At 43.9% G+C, this 20,042-nt stretch overlaps 1 protein-coding gene across 1 annotated transcript in view; it reads left to right on the top strand.

Annotated features, from left to right (window-relative positions):
- The window catches only part of PHLPP1 (PH domain and leucine rich repeat protein phosphatase 1), a 214,777-nt gene that overhangs the window by 137,451 nt on the left and 57,284 nt on the right, over window positions 1–20,042 (top strand). The window contains exons 5-6 of the mRNA XM_020905594.2: window positions 15,786–15,932; window positions 17,145–17,375. Coding sequence (XP_020761253.2) covers window positions 15,786–15,932; window positions 17,145–17,375 — 378 coding nt within the window. The remainder of the gene's footprint in view (window positions 1–15,785; window positions 15,933–17,144; window positions 17,376–20,042) is intronic.

Consider the following 20,042-nt stretch of genomic DNA (forward strand, 5'->3'; position numbering starts at 1 on the left):
AGAGAACTCTTCAGTGGTGATAATCCAGTGCAGTACTTACAAAGAGCAGGGCCAGAGGAAACGTAGAAGCGAAGTTTGATAGTAATAATTTGTATGTGTATGTTTCTGGTAGCTTTTCCATGGTATTTCGAGGGTTATCTGATTAGACATTAATTCCTTTAGCTGAAAAGAGTGAGAGAGATGGGAGGAGTGAGAATTTTTCAGATGGGAGTGAAGGAATGAAGTTGGGTTGGGTGTGCAAGTATGTGGGTGTCAAAGAATGAAAGCTGTAAAGAAATGAACATTGAGAAACTCATAATTATGCCTGGCATTTATCAAGTACCTTTCTTCTTAGAAAGCTCAATTTTCTACATTTTGAGTCTTCCATGAAATAAAAAACAAGTGACCTTATTTCCTGCTCTGTTCTTTTGGGGATCTTGACATTGTAGAGCTACAGTTATTCATTTTAATTGCTTATCCCTACCAAAATCTCCAGGTATTTATAGAAAGAGAGATTTTAATTTTTGTTTTTGTCAGTGATTTCTGAAAACTCACTTTTAATGGAAATAGTGATAATTCATCAACATAGTGGGATTGGGAGTGGCATGCCAAAATATTTTTTCAGCTTATTTGCCAGACATAGACTGCAGTACTCAGAACAGTTTCAGCTTCTTTGAAGATGCTCTGTCATATAAAAAATTATTACAAGCAAACAGGAGCGACTCGTTGCTGAGGAAAGGGCATAGCCGATGCGTTCGAGATGACCCAGCACAGTTGCTGCTCAAGGAGAGAAAGGCCTGGGGAGGAATTTCCACACTGGGTTTGGTGGGAGGCTTGCCAAGTGTCTAAGGAATTTCAGAGACTGTATGGGATCCCCTTCCTCTGGTTAACTCTTCCCAACACAGCTTTGCTTTTCGGATGGAATTTTGATACTCTCGGGAAGGTTTCCAGCTCGCACAATTCCCTTTTTCCTTCCCTGAACATCTGATCAAAGGAAAGCCTTTGCTTTAAGCTTGGGGCACTGAGGTTGTGTAGTGGTGTCCTCCTTGGCTCCGGCCCCCAGCCTCTTTTCTGGCCATAATAGCCTATTTTCTTCTTCCCTCGTGCAGTGTGTTTAGAAGAGAGCTCAGAGAGAAACAAAAGATTTATTTATCAACCAGATTGTATTAAATTCTGTTTGCCCTGTTGACTTCTTGGGATCCTTTAAGATGTTCTTTAACTTTTTTTTTTCCCCACTTAAATAAAAAGTGGGCAGGAATCTTTAGAACCCTTGGCTTGAATCCAGCGAGGCTATTGTATTCTGGCTGGTTCTGTTCTTCTGTTTATTTTCGTGGAGCTCTTTGCTGGACTCTCAAGTTTCAACTGTTAGAATTTAATGTTAAACATAATATTTGCAGAAGTTTGCTATTCTGCATGGTAACCAACTTTCCCCCCTGCCTAGCTCTTAGGGGACAGGTTAAGCATGCAGCGAGCGGGCCAACTTTGTGGTCGGTGATGGTTTAATATCATCATAACTGGGGACTTGGAAACATGAGTAGCATCGTTACTGGTGACTGAAATAGCGTTTCAGTTGCTAGCTTGAGGCTGCTGATGGAAGCCAGTGATGTTCCTCTTTCTCCCTTTCTCCCTTGCCTCACGTCAGACGGACACAGGTAATTGGAGCGCGGAACTTGAAAACCAAAGGCCTCTGAGGGTTTCTGTTTGTCCTGAGTGTAATTTTGTGATTTGCTGTCCCTCGCTGTCCTCTGGAGCCAGTAGACCTTGGGGCGGGAGGAGCCCTGTTCCCGCTGTCATTTCCATGGCGGGTTAGGGCGGTGCTGGAGCTGGCAGGGCGCTTGACAGAGGCCTCCTGATGCCGGCACGGCCGTCCCGCCCTGGTAATGTCTTTGGGACTCGGAATTAACAGGAAACCTAAGGGAAAGTCTGACTTTCCAAACAGTTGTTCTTTCCTCCAGTTTAAAAATTTCTGCTGGAAAGCTCATTTTCACCCCAGTTGAGATCGTGTGTGTAGAGGCAGCACAGGAACGGGGGGCAGTGCTCATCCATTCACATGGTTCACAAACCCGTGCGCTCTAGACAGGCTGCTTCCCTTTCAGAAGCGGCCACAAGTGCATAGCAGTGTCTTCGCCCGGAACCCGCGGCTCTCTGAGAAGTCTTGAAGCATGCTTTACAACTGCAAGCCTGCCTTCTGCTTAAGAGTGTGTTTGCTTACCGTTTTCCAGGAATAGAGCTTTTGCCTTCCAAATTAGGGTTTCTCAAAAATGTGATTTGTGCAATGCCTACATCAGAATCACCTGGGGTATTTACTAGAAACAGAGACTCCTGGGTTTCATCCCAGACCTGCTGAATCAGACCCTCTGATGACGGGGCACAGGCCGCCGCCTTCCAGCAGTGCTTCCTGACGTCTAAGGCACGGTCGCACCAGCCTGTTCTTTCTGAGTGTTCTCTTTTCGATTCCCCATCTGCCTACTCATGTCCCTTTGAGACAAGTGACTTTTCTGTAAGCACTTGTGGTATTTTTTTCCAGTACGTTTCCATCTTTTGCTTTTCATTATAGCAGCTCCGCTCCCAAGCTGTGTCCAGGTCCTGAAGGGGAAAACCATGCCTCATTCACACATGTGCATGCCTCACGCCCCTCTGTGCCCAATGAGAACTCTGAAAGTGTCCAGTGAGCGAATGGTTCAGTCCTAGGGTCAGGTGTTTATTATACCTATTAAACTTTGGGTATTAGATTTTTTTCTGTTTAAATACCTGATATACCTGGTCTGTTCGTGATACAAACTTTTAAGCTTTTCCCGTCTAAGCATGTTTTCATGACATGAGTATTCTCTCCAATCTTAGCTCGTGTTCACCATCTCCTTTGGTAATCTAATAATCCTTGAAATAGATGTTACCTGGTTTTCATTTTTACATATCCTTGTATGACTCACCTGGGATTTTATCCCAGTATACTGTGTGGGTCTTCTCTGCTTTGAGAAATAGAAACAGCTGCCTGTTTCCTGCCTGTTACAGAAATGTTTTTACATTTTCTTATTTGTCCTACTAGTGTGGTGCCTTTGTGCTTAGTTGCTCAGTCGTGTCTGGCTCTCTGCGACCCCATGAACTATAGCCCACCAAGCTCCTCAGTCCATGGGATTCTCCAGGCAAGAACACTGGAGTGGGTAGGCATTCCCTTCTCCAGGATAGTGTGTGGTTAGTATTAAACATTCTGCGAATAGTATCGTGATGAAATTGGCAAACTATGGGCAGATCTGTTGGTGAGAAAATGACAAGATGTAGTCATGGATAAAGAAAGAAACTGATAAGAGAGATGTTTAACTGTAACTTAACATGCTTTTATTTTTTTATTGTTGTCTTGCCAGTTTATAAAAGAATCAGAAAATGGCAGCTTTATGCCACTTACGACTTAACTGTTTTCGTGAGTTTAGATGCTACAGAGCTCCTGTAATCTAGTGACTGCTATTTCCATGTGATTACCGTCTTGTGGTTTGGAGTGGTCCTCTCGGCTTCCCTGGTGGCTCAGAGGTTAAAGCGTCTGCCTGCAGTGCAGGAGACCTGGGTTTGATCCCTGAGTCGGGAAGATCCCCTGGAGAAGGAAATGGCAACCCACTCCAGTATTCTTGCCTGGAGAATCCCATGGAGGGAGGAGCCTGGTGGTAGAACTACAGTCCATGGGGTCACAAAGAGTCGGACACGACTGAGCGACTTCACATACTCTGTGTAATGGGATTCCTGGATTCGCAGCAGCCTGCTCCTGCACGCTGCCCCCTCCCTCGCTGTGGGTAGGAACTCTGTCTTGTAGGCTGTTGTATCCATAGGGTATAACTGAGTCTAGGATTTGGCACAGAGGAAGTAACCAATAAATGCCTCTTGTTTGAATTATTTTTAAAGGGGAGGATTAAAGTAAAAATTTCTCTCTTTAGGGAATGCTCTAATTTGCCCTTACAGCACCATGTCCATTGTAATTATTGCCCACATTTGAGCATTCCTTATTTCCCTGATGGTTATTCTGAAAACTTATGGTCTGTGTGTTGTAGCTTTGGTTTACTTATTCGGCTTTTTTAACATCTGCAGCAGTTCTGAACAAAATGTTGCTCTGATCCTTCTGTAGCCATAAGTGTTAAATTTTATCCAAATAAAAATATGCCTCTGTTTATTTTTTCTAGTCCTACCCCATGGACGGAGGAGCCTGGTAGGCTGCAGTCCGTGGGGTTGCTACGAGTCAGGCACGACTGAGCCACTTCACTTTCACTTTTCACTTTCCTGCATTGGAGAAGGAAATGGCAACCCACTCCAGTGTTCTTGCCTGGAGAATCCCAGGGCTGGGGGAGCCTGGTGGGCTTGCGTCTATGGGGTCGCACAGAGTCGGATACGAGTGAAGTGAGTTAGCAGCAGCAGCAGTCCTATGAGAAGGTGTTATGCTTGTTTTGCTTATACTGACAGTCATTTACAGTGATGAGGACTAAGATGGGGTGGTTTCCATTTATTTATGTTGAGAAGCTGGTTCAGTTCAGTTTATTTATTTTATTTTTTTTTCAGTTCAGTTTAGTTGCTCAGTTGTGTCTTATTCCTTGCAACCCCATGGACTGCAAGGCTTCCTGTCTATCCCCAACTCCCGGAGTTTACCCAAACTCATGTCCATTGAGTCGGTGATGCCATCCAAACCGTCTCATCCTCTGTCATCCCCTTCTCCTCCTGCCCTCAATCTTTCCCAGCATCAGGGTCTTTTCCAGTGAGTCAGTTCTTCGCATCAGGTGGCCAAAGTATTGGAGTTTCAGCTTCAACATCAGTCCTTCCAATGAACACTCAGGACTGATCTCCTTTAGGATGGACTGGTTGGATCTCCTTGCAGTCCAGGTGACTCTCAAGAGTCTTCTCCGCCACAGTTCAAAAGCATCAATTTTTCGGTGCTCAGCTTGAGCAAAAAACAAAACCATTGGCTGGAGTGTCATGTGACTTGCATGGAGCACACAACATCAATGGCGCGTAGTGTTCAGGGAGCTCCTGCAAATTAACGTGTAAGATAGACAACCCAGGAGAAAACCGTCAGAAGGATATGACTGTATTTCAAAGAAGGTGGACTTCACAGAAAGATGAACTTCATTGAGAAGTAGCAGTTGAAATGACCTGGTACAACTTTTTGCCCATTAGATTAGCAACAAAGCTAACATTAGCAAAGGATACTAACATTAAAGGTAGTGAAGATAGTGTAGAAAGAAACCCTCTCCGACTGGGAATGTGAATTTCTACAACTTTTGCTATTTTTTGCTGTATGTGTCAATAAAAATATATGGTGGGAGATACAAACTCTTAGGTGTAAGATAGGCTCAAGGATATATTGTACAACATGGGGAATACAGCCAATATTTTGTAATAACTGTAAATGGAAAGTAACCTTTAAAAGTTGTATAAAAATGAGAAAATTTAAAAATGTTTAATTGTACATACTCTTAGACCCATCAGTTATAATTTTAGAAATACGGGTTCACAATCTCTAATCCAAAACTCTTGAGGCTATTTGTGGCTCAGATTTCAGAGATTTTCAAAGATAAAATGATACCTATATTGTATAATATATAACACCTAGCTCAAGGTTTGGGAAAGCACTACAAGCAAACACCTTTGTATTCATAAAGGGAACGACAGATGAATATTCACATCAGTTTAGATCATTTTTGCCACAATATGAATCAAAGAAAAATCTCTCGATTTTTAGAGCTTGTTAGGTTTCAGAGATATCCATGGCATTGGGCAACGATGAACGCTGCAAAATAAAAATCACTGATGCACAAAAAGGCTGAATTATTTCTGTCAGCAAACAGCTGGAAGTAGTCGGTGTTGATCTGTGGAGGGATGGAATAAAAGGTGATGCATTTGTGCTGTGTGTTATGCTGCTGTGAAAAGAGTGAGTGAGACTTTAAGGTACTGATGCAGAAGACGACTTGTTTGTATTAGGTGAGAAAGCAAGTTGGCAAAGTGTGTGGTACAGTTCCACTCAAAAAGTAGGGAGGGAGGTTACCTCCCACTTACTCATACGTGTGTTTTACAAGGAAGAAGCTCTGGGGGAGTGTATGCCAGCTCTGCACACTGGTTATCTCGGGAGGATGAGATTGGGAGGAAGCAGGGCTTCCCTGGTGGCTCAGATGTAAAGAATCCACCTGCAATGCAGGAGACCCAGATTCAGTCCCTGGGTCGGGAAGATCCCCTGGAGGAGGGCATGCAACCCACTCCAGTATTCTTGCCTGGAGAATCCCATGGACAGAGGAGCCTGGCAGGCCACAGCCCATGGGGTTGCAGGATCACACACGACTGAGGGACTATACCACCACTCTTCTCTGGAGAATCCCATGGACAGAGGAGCCTGGCAGGTCACAGAGTCACGGGTCACAGAGTGACACGCCTCAAGGCGACTGAGCACCCACAAGGAGACTGTTAACATGTTGTTTACGTGTTTCTTGAGTTTGTTAACATGAGCACCTGTTATTTTGGTAACCAGATGAAAGCACTTTTTCTCTTAGAAGTGAATATAGCTTGTATTATAGAGCATTGGCAGCTGGCACTCTTCATTAAGACACAGCCTCTCCAGACCACAGGGGAGCCTGCTTCTCATAATTAATAATTAATGGCAAGCAGGGGGCTGAGCCTGGAGTTACGCTTACAGCTCCAGCCCTCAAGCAGGGCCTTCATTACTCAGTACTGAAGCCTAATAATTTCCAACCTGTATTAGCCTGTCCCCCTACAGGGAAAAAAACAAGTTAAACTCCAACTATTACTATGAAACGGAAATCTAGTCTCCCAGGGAACCTTTTTATAATTGACCCACTTGTGGGGAATAATAACTCCAGAAAGTAATATTGATTTTTCTTTGACTCGTTGAGTAAGACAAATGCAGTTTCCTCTTCATGAGTGCAGTGTGTGACACTCATTTTAAACACACTTAGAACGTGTTTAAAAATAGAACTGTTTCCACCATACTGTCATTTTATTTTACAGTCAGGTTTTCTTTTCTTAGTACCCTCAGTTCCCAGAAGGAAATTTACTAAAGATTTAGATGGATCCAAAGCTCAGAGAGTCATCATGCTATTCATTTGGTTTTATTTCCTAAATTCATATGGGCTGCACATAGCCCTTCCTTTCACTCGGACACGCAGAGAACCGTATGTGTAAATCTTTGAGTGTGGGTAGATTGAATGGATAGAGGCTGAGAAGGGAGGAAAGATAGATAGAAGTCTGTGACGGTAATAGAGCAAGCCCAGGCCAGGGAGGTATGTGAGAGCTGATGCGTCTGTGTGTTCGTTTTCTCATCTATTATGTCTCAGAACATTTACTTGCCTTTTCTTTCCTGCTCTTAGAAAACATGGCTTCTCTTTATTTTCTAAGGAGTACTTCCTCTCAGGCAGTTTTTCTAGAGGCCAGAATGAAATCAGCTGGTAGATCTGTTTTTTAAATCTGCCATTATCACTCACTCAGTCGTGTCGAACTCTTTGTGACGCCATGGACTGTAGCATACCAGGCTTCCCTGTCCTTCAGTGTCACCCAGAGTTTGCACAGACTCATGTCCATTCATTCTGTGATGCCGTCCAACCATCTCATCTGCTGTCGTCCCCTTCTCCTCCTGCCCTCAGTCTTTCCCAGCAATAAGGGTATTTTCCAGTGAGTCAGTTATACGCATCAGGTGGCCAAAGTATTGGAGCTTCAACTTCAGCATCAGTCCTTCCAATGCATATTCAGGGTTGATTTCCTTTAGGATTGACTGGTCTGATCTTGCAGTCCAAAAGACTCTCAAGAGAATTCTCTAACACCATGATTTGAAAGCATCAGTTCTTTGGCTCTCAGCCTTCTTTATAGTCCAACTCGCATATCCATACACAACTACTGGAAAAATGATAGCTTTGACTATGAGGAGCTTTGTCAGCAAAGTGATGTCTCTGCTTTTGAATGTACTGTCTAGGTTTGTCATAGCTTTTCTTCAAAAGGAACAAGTGTCTTTTAGTTTCATGGCTGCAGTCACCATCTGCAGTGATTTTGGAGCCCAAGAAAATAAAGTCTGTCACTGTCTCCACTTTTTCCCCTATTAGTATTTGCCATGAAGTGATGGGACCAGATGCCATAATCTTAGTTTTTTGAATGTTGAGTTTTAAGGCGAATTTTTCACTTTCTTCTTTGACCCTCATCAAGATGCTCTTTAGTTCTTCACTTTCTGCCGTTAGAGTTGTATCATCTGCATATCTGAGGTTGTTGGTATTTCTCCTGGCAATCTTGATTCCAGCTTGTGCTTCATCCAGCCCAGCATTTCACATGATGTACTCTGCATATAAGTTAAATAAGCAGGGTGACAATATTCAGTCGTACTCTTTCCCAATTTGGAACCAGTCCATTGTTCATGTCCCATTCTTGACCCACATATAGGTTTCTCAGGAGATAGGTAAGGTGGTCTCTACGAATTTTCCACAGTTTGTTGTGATTCACATAGTCAAAGGCTTTAGTGTAGTCAGTGAAGCAGAAGTAGATGTTTTTCTGGAATTCCCTTGCTTTCTCTGTGATCCAACAAATATACATAATAGAGATATAAGGAGTTGGATGCATGAATATGCTGCCTGTTAACCTTTGGGTTTAATGTAAGAAAGTAAACACCCTTTCCTTTTGTCGTGTTGAATGATTTGTTGGAGAGAGTAGCTTGGAAGATGTAAGCTGGAAATTTAGTGACCTAGGAAAAAGGTCCATTTAAAGTTAAGTGAAGACTGTAATGCCGTAGCATGCTATAGTGCTGCGTAGATTGACCAGGACGCTAGGTCCGTGCACGGGCAAAACGAAGGCTGCTGTTCCCTCAACAGCAGCATTGAGGTGTATGCTCTTCCAGCCCTGATGTTGATGAGTTATAGCTGAGAGGCTGGGGAGAAAGGAAAGGGTGATAGGCTGAGCCCCTGGAGAGCGGAGCACATCTTGTGTCTACGGACAGCATCCTTGTTACCGTCCTTCTGTCTCACACTCCTGTGAGTACAGGTGCGCAAATGGAAGAAATGCCGTTGCCCTGGCCGCAGTGACGGTATTCGCTCTGTCCGCTCAGCATTTGCTGTCCTCAGCTTTGACCCCCTCTCATCTCTCGGCCCCCACCCTTTGCAGACCATCATGCATTTTGCTATAGGGCCTTTAGGATACCTAGGTTACAAGGGACTTTGATGATTTTTTCTCACGAAACACAGCCAGAGGCTTTTGTCTCTGTAGATGACCAAGTGTGTTTAATTGATTGTGCTCTTGTGTGACACCTGGGATAGAGACAGACATGTGCCTGGAGACTTCAGACTAAGTCAGACTGGAGTTAACACGCACACTGCCTACCTCCATTTGCTCAATGCAGAACTGTACCATGGAGCTTCATTTGGAGAGCTAAGATCACTGTTTCTTAGAGTGGATGGATATTAACTTGATTTCATCTCCCTATTCTGAGCTCTGTTATAGAACAAATGAACATGAGTTACATCTCTTTTCTTAAAATGTTTTGTTTGCTCTGTAAAAGTAGAGTCAGTCTTTCCAGGTTGTTGGGTAGTTCGGGAGTATGGGCTGTGCCTGAATTTGTGTGCACGTAAGCGAGCATAGTGTTCAAAGTGTTCATTGTCCTCCAGGGCCGACAGTGCCACCTTCTGTAGGGGGCGTTAGGGTGAAAAGGGCGCTTTCCGCTCACTGCTCCGAGGCCATTCTTCAGCCTGCGACTTACGGTGATTGGTAATTGATATCTGTTTACATCTAACTCTCTAATAAGATGTAATAAGAAAGCAGGAGAGAGGAGAAGTACTGACATATCTGAGTAGCTTTCTTTAACCTCGGCACTGTGTGCCTGTGTGTGTGTATACCCAGGCACGAATACTGGCGTGAGTTGCCATTCCCTTCTCCAAGGGATCTTTCCAACCCAGGGGTCACATCCTGGTCTCCCACATGGCACAGATTCTTTACTGAGCCACCAGGGAACCCTGTACATACAACAGATTTAAAAAAAACCACACAGCTTCTTTTCCTTTTAATTTCTAAAGTATAAAAAAGAATCTTTTTATTGATCAGCTGATAACTGTAATTATCACAATCATCTTTAAAATAATTTTAAGAATCTTCCATCGTCTGATGCATGGATTTGCCTCTGCTTTCCTATATTGAACATGAATGAAGCTCTTGTAACTTCTTTTCAAGGGATTTAATTTTATGGTTTGAGAACTGTTAATGTTAGTTTTAAAAATAAAATTATTTAAGCTATTTCACCAGATACACATTTTTCCAAAGCCAGCCAAATTTTATTTTAGAATCTGGATCTGTGCACATTTGATTATGTATCAGTCTCACCTGTTGGCATGACAGAACTAAAAGTCTTTTCTTTTGTCGGAGACAGAGATTTCTAGTCTTCCATTAATGGTGTGCGGTCACCTTGCTCTGTCCTCTGCATTCTTTTTTAAAGGGAGGAAAGATCATCCACCCCTCCTGATCTCCCATCTCCCTCTTAACTGAATGGTTGCCCTGAGGTATCTGTGTCACTCATTTGAAGACCAGAGAGAGGTGGTTCTAGGTGACCTTCCTTCTTATTTTCCTGGGAAGGGGTTTTTGAATTAGCAGATGTGTATAACCTGACAGCTTTCCATAGACAAAGAAAAAGTGGACCTCTAAGAAGACTAAGGGTTAGTGTTTCCAAAACAGTTGAGTTTTACTGTGTTCTGATCAAGAACTTGAGTTCTCAGAAACAATCATGCTTCGTTGGCTAAACAAACCTGCTGATGCTGTGTTCGTTTCCGGAAGCGGTCGGGGGTGGGCTGCGCAAGGCCGCCTTGGCGGAGGTGGACCCGGAGTGAGAGGGGCTTCAGATGCTCCAACCGGCATCAGCCCTGGAGGTGTAGGTTCCAGGGCAGGCGTGCAGACGGAGGCCTTAGACCACATAGCTAAGTGTGTGAGTTCTAATAAACTAAAACCTGTTACTGAAACAGATTCTCTCCTCCTGCCTTCCAGCACACACTTTTATGATCACCTTTGGATTCAAGTTTAGAATCCCCAGACCCCTTGGGATTCTGTGGCAGGGAGGGGGACCCCTTCCAGGGCCCGACTGTGGGCTCTTGTCTGACACGGAGCTGAGTTGTCCGAGGAGACACACGGGCTGACAAAACGAGAGACTTCATTGGAGAAGGACGCCAGGGTGGAGAGCAGCGGGGTCAGGGAGCCTAGGAGAGCTGCTCTGCCACGTGGCTCACGGTCTCGGGTTTCCTCCTGATGGGATTAGCTTCCAGGTTGTTTCTGACCAATCATTCTGACTCCGGTCCGTCCTGGACCACGCAGTGCCCGCCCGGGCCAAGGTGGATGCCAGAGCAGGGGGCTCTGGGAGGTGGGAGGCCGAGGCATCTCCTTTTGACCTTCCCCAACTCTTCCCGTTGGTGGTGGCTCATTAGTTCCGTGTTCATTAGCAGGACCTCCTGGCGTAAAAAAACTCATGCAGCCGTTGCCTGTGGTGCCGGCTGGGGGGCAGTCTCAGTCAGCGCGCTCCCCTAGCGGGCCCACTTGGGCGGGGGGCAGTCTCGTCCACGCACCCCCCTAGTGGGCCCACGTTGGACAGGGGGCAGTCTCAGTCAGCGCGCTCCCCTAGCGGGCCCACTTGGGCGGGGGGCAGTCTCGTCCACGCACCCCCCTAGTGGGCCCTCGTTGGACAGGGGGCAGTCTCAGTCCGCGCGCTCCCCTTAGCGGCCCGCGTTGGACGGGGGGCAGTCTCAGTCCGCGCGCTCCCCTTAGCGGCCCGCGTTGGACGGGGGGCAGTCTCAGTCCGCACGCTCCCCTAGCGGCCCGCGTTGGACAGGGGGCAGTCTCAGTCCGCGCGCTCCCCTAGCGGCCCGCGTTGGACGGGGGGCAGTCTCAGTCCGCACGCTCCCCTAGCGGTGCTGTGGGGGCGCGGGGAGCCCGGCTCAGTGGCCCGAGTCTCCTCCTCTCCCACCCCCGGCTCTGTCCAGCAGGGATGAGGACCCCTCAGCCCGCGTGCCCAGGCTCTGTCCGCTCCTAGGGCTGTGGGTGCCCAGTGTCCTGGACGAGTGGGCCCAGGGAAGAGGCCCGCAGGAGCACTGAACAAAGTTTGGAGTTACTTGGGTGAGAAATTCCAGGATCCTACTTATTTTTTAGTATGGAGAGAATGCTTCTCTAGTGGAAATCTAATACAAGCTGTATGAACAATCAAATTTTCTGGTAGCCACGTTAGAAAACAGAAAAAGAAACAGGTGAAATTAATTTTACTGATATAACTTATATAATTCAATATATCAAAATATATCAAATGATTTAATTAAATATATCAAAGTGAAAACAATGACAGATTTTCTTGGGCTCCAAAATCACTGTGAACAGTGACTGCAGTCACAGAATTAAAAGACACTTGCTCCTTGAAAGAAAACCTATGACAAACCTAGACAAGCATATTAAAAAGCAGAGACATCACTTTGCTGACAAAAGCTGTACAGTCAAAGCTGTGGTTTTTCCAGTAGTCATATATGGATATGAGAGTTGGACCATAAAGAAGGCTGAGTGCTGAAGAATTGATGCTTTCAAACTGTGGTGCTGGAGAAGACTCTTGAGAGTCCCTTGGACTGCAAGGAGATCCAACCAGTCCATCCTGAAGGATATCAGTCCTGGGTGTTCAGTGGAAGGACTAATGCTGATACTGAAGCTCCAATACTTTGACCACCTGATGCGAAGAGTTGACTCATTGGAAAGATTGAGGATGGGAGGTGAATGAGGCAGCAGAGGATGAGGTGATTCAGTGGACGTGAGTTTGAGCACACTGGGAGCTGGTGAAGGGTAGGGAATCCTGGTCTGCTGCAGTTCATGGGGTCGCAGAGAGTCAGACATAACTTAGCAAATGAACAACCACAAAATCAAAATGATCGCTTCTGAAAAATGGATGGAGCTTACATGTGCTAAGTCTTTGGAGTCCAGCGTGCACTTTATGATAGAGAAACACGGCGGGTTGGCGGGTGCTGCTGCAGGTGCTCGGGAACCGCCTGAACCTACGGTCTTGGGCAGACAGCACAGCTGCGGGCAGGAGCCGGGGCTCCTGGTTACGCAGGGACTCTCGGCCCGTCCTGCTGTTGATCTCTTCTCTTCCATTGAAGTTTGTCAACTGCCCTTTACTTACTCAGCTCACTGCTGATTTCCTTTCTTATCAGCAATGATGTGGTCCTAGTAAACTTGTTTGTATAGATGAATATACCTTTTCCCCCATTACTGACTAATACTTTTCCAAAAGCCAGTGATTCCATTTTCCATTGTAAGTAATTACTGGAATTATAATCCTTCCATTCTCCACTTTCTGAAGTCTTTGTACTATATTGGTTAATGTTAGGATCTTTCTCCTTCATTGAGGAACTTCTTAAAAAACAGTTTGGTTTAATTGCATGCATATTTTAAAGCTGTGGCCACTTCTATCAAAGGAGGGAACAAATCTAGACGGTAGGGTACTCTTTTTGTTTGGACTAGAACAGCAGTTTTATCTATTTCAGGATGAAGTTGCAAGAATTAGAAGGGAACAAAAGCATCTAGTTAAATCTGAATTTCAGAAAAACAAAGAATATATGTATTTTTTAACAGAAGTAAGTTTCATGCAACATTTGAGACTTACTAAAAAATATTTGTTGTTTGTCTGAAATACAAATTTAACTGGAGCCCTGTATTTTATCTGGGAACATTATTTCAGGACTCTCTTACTGTGTCAAAAATTGAGGACCCTAAGCAGCTTTTATTTCTGTGGATTAAGCTGTTGGTATTTACTATATTCGAAATTTAAGCTGAAAAAAATATTTTAATATATAGTAATTAATTTAGAAAATAAATAGACGCCATTCTTGTTAACATGTGTATTTTTTATGAAAGATAACTACCTTCTAAAACAAAAAAATAGAAGAATGTCATTGTTTTATGTTGTTGGAAATCTTTTAATTCCTGGCTTAGTTAAAGACAGTTGGATTCTCAAGTCTGTTTCTGCTTCTAAACAGGTGTGCTATCACAAAGATGTATACCGTCTGGAAACCTCCCCTGGACATTTGGGAGGAGAGGAGAGTCACAAGAAGCAAATGACACCTTAGTGTGGTTTTGAACATAATGTTGACCTGAGACCCTCCTGAGGCTTTAAGGGCCTTTTTCACTGTCCCCCAGCTTTGCTTTGAGAACCCCTGGGCTGGAAATAATAGACCCTGTAATTCCAGCTTGTGTCAGATAGATCATAGTCAGAATAGAGAATGAACATTCTTTTTCAAGAAGGAGTAATGAGTCAAATGGTAAAATACAAAAACTTTTTAGTTATCATTTAAGTTTAGCAGTAATTCTTAAGCTTTGTTTTTTACTTTAAAGTTACTCCATCATCCAAGAAAACCGCTGTCAATCTGTCAGATATGTACATTGTCAGTTTTCTATCTGAAATAAAATGTATATAGCTATTTAGAGCAAAGCTTTACATTTTTTATTTAGAATTCAGTAAAGAAGTCACATGAGAGTTTCTTTAAAATGTTGACTGGATTGAATTGAGTTTATTTTTAAGATACTGTGTCTGTTTTAGGCATTGTACACCTTGCCTGGACTTTAGGCATGGCCAGTTTTTTAAAAAATTGACATAATGCAATAGCTAATCAGATTTGCTTCTCAATAGAAAACATGTAGAGGTTGGCAAAGAGCCAATCATGAGAATTTAGACATGACTTCTTGAATTGCTTTAATTGCTTGGACAACTGAGAAGATGAAAGAGCCATTAACAAAAATAGAACAGGAGGAAGTGCTGGTCTGGGATAAAGATGGTAAGTCCCGTTTTGGACTGGAGGTACTGTCAGCAGGTCAGGGAAGAGGAGAGGGGCTGTGACGGGTTAGAGAGAATTGTCCACGGAGCAGGGAAACAGCGCCAAGGAAAGCAGGGTAAAGAGAGAGAAGGAACTGACGCGGACCAGATCTGTGATACCTGACTCTGCGGTAGGCACACGGAGACGTGGAAGAGAACAGGAAGAAAGGAGAGAAGGTCTGCAGAGAGCTGTGGACTTGCCAGGTGGCTCAGTGGTGAAGAATCCGCCTGCAATGCAGGAGGCATGGTTTTGATCCTTGAGTGGGGAAGATCCCCTGGAGAAGGAAATGGCAACCCACCCAGTATTCTTGCCTGGGGAATCCCATGGACAGAGGAGCCTGGTGGGCTACAGTCCATGGGGTCCCAAAGAGTTGGACACTGAGTGACTCAACAGCAGCAGGAAGAAGCAGTGAGGAAAGGCTGGTAAGAGTGGGGTGAGCAGAGCCCCTCCAGGAAGGCTGTGTGGCCCGCAGGATTGAGTGTCGGGCTGAGAGGAGGAATGGCAGCTGGTTCTTCAGCTTGGAACTGCAGAACTGGGCACCGCAGAGAGAGTGTGGTTTTGATAGATTGAGAAGTTTTTTATAATTTCAGGTTTGGGTTTTTGACTTGTCTGGGATTATAAAGAAATCCGAAAGAACTTTTCCTTCCTCTCTGTTACTCACACAGGTGTTAATTAAGCTAGCCAAGGTGAAGCTGAAAGTCTAACTCCATCAAACTCACCTCCTCAGATATTCAGCCTTGTTTTAGAGTGATGCTTGTTTTTAAATAGAATCATTATCTTTTAGGTGGAGCACCAGCCTTAGAATCTGAAGATGCGCCCCCCCAGCTCTGCTGTTCATGTGCCCTGTGAGGGCTCTTCATTCTGCTCCGCTGAATTAGAGTCGGACTAGATTATCTCTAAGGCTGTGCTGAAGTCATGTGCTGTTACACATCTGTGACATTTGTCTTTTCTTTTTTGTTTTTGTGATAGGTTCACCAAGTTGAAGAGTCTTAACCTTTCCAATAACCATCTAGGGGACTTCCCACTAGCGGTCTGCAGTATTCCTACGTTGGCCGAGCTCAACGTGTCATGCAACGCCCTTCGAGCCATCCCGGCAGCCGTCGGAGCGATGCACAAGTAGGTCCTCCAGACCTCACATCAGGGCCCCCGAGGCCCCACCCCGGACACTGCGCTGGGGCCATCGCACAGGAGGCTAGTCAGCCTGCTGTGCTGGTCGTAGACGCCTCTGCCCCAAATCAAGAGATCATGCTTTTGTGTAGAGTTCATTTTATGGCTACTTTGAGAATCTTGTAAAAAATTAAAATATCCTCGTTTAGAACCAGTGATCCCTACAGATGAATGTGTCTAAATGTGGGAGGAGGGGCTGGTTTCCCATTTCCTAAGTTATGTTGAATTCTAAGACTTTGAAGTTAATTTTTTTTATATTAATTGCTTCCAATAATTTGCTTCCAGTTTTATTAATTGAAACTACTTAAAATCTTATACATGCTCATTATGAAAGTGAAAGTGTTAGTTGCTCAGTCATGTCCAACTCTTTGCAACCCCATGGACTGTAGCCCACCAGGCTTCTCTGTCCATGGAATTCTCCAGGCAAGAATACTGGAGTGGGTTGTTGCCATTCCCTCTTCAGGGGATCTTCCAACCCAGGGATTGAACCTGGGTCTCCTACATTGCAGGCAGATTCTTTACCAGAAATATAAATACTGTAAAATACTATAGCAAATACAACAATAAATGATTTAGAAGCTCCCCAAATTCTACTATCTAAAAATCTCTATTACTGATACTAGGAAAATATTATGAGATATATTTTTCCATTTATACAGGGAGAAGGATGGATGTATAGGTGAAAAGTGATATCTCAGTATTTGTATTTCTTTTAGGAGAGAAGTACAGAATCTTCTCATGTGTTTATTTTTATTTTTTTTTCTTTTTTCTTCCATTTATTTTTATTAGTTGGAGGCTAATTACTTTACATCATTCTCATGTGTTTAAAAGTCAGACTTAGAAGTTAATTTTTTTAAATAACAATGAAAGATGAGTATTTAGGCTGATTCACATTGCAGTCAGCTCGTGGTGTTCCCATTTATGCCTATCCAGGTTGAGAGAATTGGTCATAATTTTTGTTTTCAATAAGAGATTAAGATGCTTGTCTCTGATCTTTTCTCTCTGGTGTATAATCGCCTCAGGCCCTGCCCTTAGCATTTTGCAAAGAACAGTGCAATATATTTCCTTTTTCTGGTAAGAGGATCTATACTTGTGGAACTCGCAAGTTAAAGAAGTAAAATGTATACATTCTCTTTATAACTCTTATGTTTTCTTTAATAGCTTACAGACATTTTTGTTGGATGGAAACTTTCTCCAGACCCTTCCTGCTGAGTTGGAGAACATGCATCAGCTTAGTTATCTTGGTCTTTCTTTCAATGAATTCACTGACTTTCCAGAGGTGCTGGAGAAGCTGACAGCTGTGGATAAGCTTTGTATGTCTGGAAATTGCATGGAGACGCTTCGGCTACAGGCTTTAAGAAAAATGCCTCACATTAAGCATGTGGATCTAAGGTAACCACTTTTAAGTAATATATCCTGTTTGAGTGGTTGGCTTATGTCTGGGATGTCGGTTGTAGCCCTTCTGGTGGCATTCTTCTGTCTAGACGAGCAAACTGGTTAGTTGCAGTTAGGACCTACTTTTCTGTTTTCCCTCAGAGGGAACCCTGAAACTTGTTAAAAAAAATTTTTTTTTTCCACATCGATGAGTGACCATCTATCTCGAAGGTTGGTTTTGCAGGTTTGAGGCCAGTTTTAATTAGTAGGGCCATCAAGTCAGAGAAGACTATGGTGAATGAAAACCATGTGTCTGAGAGCCCCGTGAATTTTGCTCTCCCTTCTCCCTCCCTTTCTTTGAGGCAGTTGACATCGTTGAGCTCCTCTCTTTTCTTTTCTTTATTTTTTTCCCTTCCTTGGCTTCCTTAATATAATATATTCATTAAATTTGTTAGTTACTTAGTTTATGTTAATTTCCTCTCTCTCCATCCAGATGGCTTTTCCCTTACTTTGCTGTTCTTTATAAAAATGTAAACCACGTCATCTCTTGTTCGGCCTGAGTTTAGCCGAAGCCTCCACTCTCGCCCCTTTGCAGGAGCAGGGAACCTGCATTTTGAGTTCTGATCACACTAAACTCCAAGTGAAAACACCCACACATCCTCGCTTACATCACAGATGTATTTTTGCATATACTTTACATATGGATGGGCTTTGAGTTCCTGCAAAGCAACATATTGGGTTTAGGGCTTAATATTAACTTGCCCAATTTGATATTTTTCAATGAAAGTAACTTCCCCATTGGAGCTAAAGCTCCAATAACTTTGGCCACCTGATATGAAGAGCTGATTCATTGGGAAAGACCCTGATGCTGGAAGAAATTGAGGGCAGGAGGAGAAGGGGTGACAGAGGATGAGATGGTCAGATGGCATCACCAACTCAATGGACAAGAATTTGAGCAAACTCCGGGAGATGGTAAATGACAGGAAAGCCTGGCGCACTGCAGTCCATGGGGTTACAGACAGTTGGATACAACTTAGTGACTGGACAATAGCAAACTTCCCCATTAGCCAGGGAGTGGTGACCACGTTAAATCTTAGGTGAGATGTTTAACATTTCTGTGCAGCTGTATTCTCACCTCTAGCTTACAGTTAACAGCAGCATGATTCACAGAGCTTGGGAAGGAAGAGAGTAAATGCCTCACTCTCAGCGAACGCTCCACGCTGTTCTCATTGCCTGCTGAGAGCTCTTCCGCTCATGAGCCCTTCCCTGCCGTCATTCTCGGCATCTTTTCCCCTCTTTGGATTTTCTTTCCTTGTTTTTCTGCCCACTTTCCTCCAGGGTGATGACACCAGACCCTCCCTCACGCCCGTCAGAGGTCATCAGTACAAAGTAGCAGCCTCGCCTTTTGCTCCACTTTCATCTCCGTCCTTCCAGTTTGACTCAGGGAACCCATGCATTCCAGTCCCACAAAGACGTGGTTTGCTTTACCTTTCCTTAGACTGAAAGAATAAAGGCTGTCACACTCGGGGACATGTTAGCAATTTGCAGACGTACAGTTCTTAGTTCAGGGAGACCAAATGGTAACAATTTTTCTGACTTTGAGAACTTTTTGAAGGGTGACAGGATAGGGAGCTGAACACATTGTCTTGTTAACTTTCATTCTGAATTTGTTAACCTTATTTGCCTCTGAGTGGTGGCTCAGTGGCAAAAGAGTCTGCCTTCAGTGCAGGAGAGGCAGGAGATGTGGGTTCCATCCCTGGGTTGGAAAGATCCCCTGGAGGAATGGAAATGGCAACCCACTCTAGTATTCTTCCCTAGGAAATCCCATGGACAGGGGAGCCTGGCGGGCTGCAGTCCACGGGGTCACAGAGAGTCAGACGTGACTGCTGTGACCGAGTACCCATAGCACACATACAACTGGGTTTAGAAAACCTTCATATTCAAAAGTTTGGGCTCTTTTTAAATTCAATCACCCAGAGATGGTCATATTGATCTCTGGTAACAAGCATCAGAGAGGATTTATAAGTTACCTCATGTTAGATAAGAAGACATCATTTTCCTTGATATGAATTAGCTTCCAAACAAGATCAATCTAATATGTTTGGAAGCAACTGTTCTTATTAAGAGCTTTGTAAATTCTTCAGATTTCTAGTTCAAATTGGGTATTTTTAGATGAGGTCAGTTACAGGATATTTAGAAACCAGAATAGACGTTTATACACTGTAAATGCTGAATGACCATGAGTAACTGCTTCCCTCCAGAGTACAGAGTTGAGAAGGTCTGGTCAGATCTGCTTGCGATTCTGCCTTAATGCTTTATACTGAAGCTAGTGGGATGATTTAAGAGGAGTCTCACTTAGTTTCTGTGAGCCGAGGGCTAATTGTATTGATTGAATTTCTGTTCCTTCAGATGGAAATAGTACGTCAAATTAAAAGTAATCATTTTTCTTTTAATCTTACTCTTTTTCTCACATTGACGTATTTAAGATTGATACTGTTTTTTCTATGGTGTGGTTAATATTTTTGCCTCTTCTCCAAACTCTGGATGTTACGTTTCTCTCCTTGATCACTCCTCTCTCTGTTCTCTGCCTGTGCTCACCGGGCCCCATCGTTACCTCTTGTCTCCGTGGTAAATACTCTTCGTCTTGTTCCAACCCTTGTTTCTCGTCTTAGGATCAATTCCACT

This window comes from Odocoileus virginianus, unplaced genomic scaffold, assembly GCF_023699985.2.
Source record: "Odocoileus virginianus isolate 20LAN1187 ecotype Illinois unplaced genomic scaffold, Ovbor_1.2 Unplaced_Contig_26, whole genome shotgun sequence".
In the NCBI taxonomy this organism is placed as follows: domain Eukaryota; kingdom Metazoa; phylum Chordata; class Mammalia; order Artiodactyla; family Cervidae; genus Odocoileus; species Odocoileus virginianus.